This window comes from Cololabis saira, chromosome 1 (assembly GCF_033807715.1).
Source record: "Cololabis saira isolate AMF1-May2022 chromosome 1, fColSai1.1, whole genome shotgun sequence".
NCBI lineage: Eukaryota > Metazoa > Chordata > Actinopteri > Beloniformes > Belonidae > Cololabis > Cololabis saira.
The window spans coordinates 1,174,846-1,177,558 of NC_084587.1; the positions used below are offsets into that span (position 1 = coordinate 1,174,846).

General features: G+C 44.6%; 1 protein-coding gene across 1 annotated transcript; it reads left to right on the top strand.

The window, feature by feature from the left end:
* The first annotated feature begins 383 nt into the window (after nucleotides 1-383).
* Nucleotides 384-2,430, top strand: LOC133449427 (E3 ubiquitin-protein ligase NEURL3-like). The gene is made up of 3 exons (XM_061728579.1): nucleotides 384-882; nucleotides 1,947-2,120; nucleotides 2,261-2,430. The coding sequence occupies exons 1-3, from the start codon at nucleotides 384-386 to the stop codon at nucleotides 2,428-2,430; spliced, it is 843 nt and encodes a 280-aa protein (XP_061584563.1).
* Nucleotides 2,431-2,713: the final 283 nt, after the last annotated feature.

Below are 2,713 nucleotides of genomic sequence, written 5' to 3' on the forward strand. Positions count from 1 at the left end.
AAGATATAGATAGGTGAGATCTGGAAGCTGTATGATTTACTGGAAACAATAGTCTTGCCACTAAGGATTTGAAGGGAGGCTAGAAGTTGTCTATAAGTCACACCTGCATGTTGCAGCAGCTCAACAATGGGAATTTTGTACCATGAATAGTTACTTGATTGCAAAATGATCTAATGAGACATAAAGTTAGAGAAGACCCATTCTTTTAAACAGTTTGAGCAATTTTGGTGCAATTGTTTTTGGTTTTATAGAATTTAAAACAAAGAATCAACCCTAAGAAAGCAGACTTTTTTCTTTGTTAGGACTGTGACTTTTTTCCAGTCATTATTATGGAAGACATGAAGGATACTCTTTGTTCTTTTCCACCAGTTCCTGGGCCAGAAATGCATCATTTTTGCAGCTCACGTTGCCTCGGTCCTCTAGCCTTCAACAATCAGGCCGTGGGAGAAAAAATCCAGCTGAGTGAGGGGTGTCGACTCGCTAAGAGGGCTGGAAACACGTTCAGGAATGGCCTGGTGTTCAGCAGCCGTCCGGTGGGGATCCGGGAGAGGATTTGTCTGAGAGTGCTAGAGAATGTGCATAAATGGGAAGGTGGCCTGCGTGTTGGCTTCACCAGCCTACCGCCCACCGACAGAAACCTGCCGCTGCCCAGCATGGCCATTCCTGACCTCAACAAACGCCCCGGCCACTGGGCCGCTCCTCTGCCTGAATCCTACTGTCAAGCAGGTTCAGAACTGGAGTTCTGGGTCTCTGCTAGTGGCAGTTTACGTTGCTCAGATAAGAACAACAGGAAGCACCAGCTGTTAACTGGAGTCAACCTCAGCAAACCACTTTGGTTCATGATAGATATCTATGGGAAGGTCAGCTCCATATTCCTCTTGGGTAAGTTTACTACATCCAAACTCTGCATGCTTTCTTCTTTGTTGTTTACATACACTAATAATGTCAACATATGTATGAATATTGTAGCAAGCTCGTTGCCACTGGGGCCGACCGACAGGACCGAGGACACAGGATTTCGTGCAGGAAACGTTTTTTAGGCCCCGTTTACACATAGCCGGGTATTTACAAAAACTGATATTTCCCCCTCTACGTTTGGAAAAATTCCATCGTTTACACAAGATCGTTTTCAAAATCTCTTCGTTTACACGAATCCGCATAAATAAGCTGTTAACGTCATGCTAGCCAATCAGAATCCTGGAAAAAACATCAACAAATGACACGTGTAACTTCCAGTTAAGGCTGATTTATGGTTCTGCATTACACCAACGCAGAGCCTACGGCGTAGGGTACGCGGCGACGCACACCGTACGGCGCGCATCGCCGCGTACCCTACGCCGTAGCTCTGCGTCGATTTAACGCGGGACCATAAATCATGCTTTACTTCCAAGATGAACCAGAGTCTTTGGTTTGGAGTGACAGAGAAGTGGAGTTACTTTTAAGTGTGACTTTAGAATATAAAACAGGTAAAATACAAGAAAATATTGACGGTTACAAACTAATTGTAACCACAGGTGTCACTCATGACGCTGGTGACGTTTCTGTCTCATAATGTGCCGTTCTGAAGCCTAAATCTCCGTTTTCCTCTGTTTAAACGCAAACGTGAAAACAGAGTTTTTGAAAATCTCCACTTTGGCCGTAGTTTTCAGAAATTATGGTTTTTGGAGACTTTGAGCTTCGTTTTCGTGTAAACGAACGGCCAAAACGCATGAAAACACCAGCGTTTTTGATACGTGTAAACGGGGCTTTATTCTCGTTCACTGCAGACACACGTGCACCAGCACCTTCAGCAGAGACCTCTTGCTGCTGTGCAGCCACTTCTTATGTAGCCAGGCAGGGTGGAGAGGTTGATTGGGCACACCTGTGCCCAATCAACTGAGTGGCTGCTCCTCCACCCTGCCACAAATATATTTTAAAATTATTATGTCTCGTTCTCTTTGCTGCAGGCTCACGGAAAAAGCGGGAACTTGGCACACAAAAATCATGCCCTGCACCTGGACCTGAATCTCTCACCATACCTGATAATGACTATGACCACAGCTGGAATCCTGATGTTTCAAGTCTTAGTGGAGATGGCAAAGACGGCATTTCCTGCCTTAACATCAACATCCCACCAGGTAACAAAGTGTTCCTTCTTCCAACCCTCTGATTTTAGTTTCAGATTGTTACCTAGAGGAGCTTAGGATTCAGTCAGTGGAATAAAAACATTCAGTCTGATTGCTGTCTGGTAATGATGAATCTTCTCTTCTGGTCACATGGGAAATGTGTGTGACGTGCTTGGTGAGAGAGGCCACAGTCACACTGCCTTGTGCACACCAGTGCCTGTGTTGTCACTGCTTCCCCAAAGTCTTGCTGGAGTTCGGTACCTGCCCGCTGTGTCAAACGGAGATCGAAGCTTCCTCAGCGCTGGAGCAGCGTATCTCTGTCTGAGCTCTGAAACTTTGAGGCAGCAAGCAGTAAGGGTAAACTGCTGAGCGACTGAAAATGCTGTGAATAGCACCAAATGAATGTATTTCAATACACTAACTAAATAATCAGGGATTTCTGCTCCCACTTTGTGCCTTGACTGAAGAACTGCAAGATGTGTAACATAAAATCTGTTGGGATGTTGATGTTAAGATACTGAGCTTGAAAATGTACCAACTCTGATTGTAAAAATGTTAAAACAGAATATTTTGTGTGCATATGTTCATTTTTGTGAAAGGGAATTCAA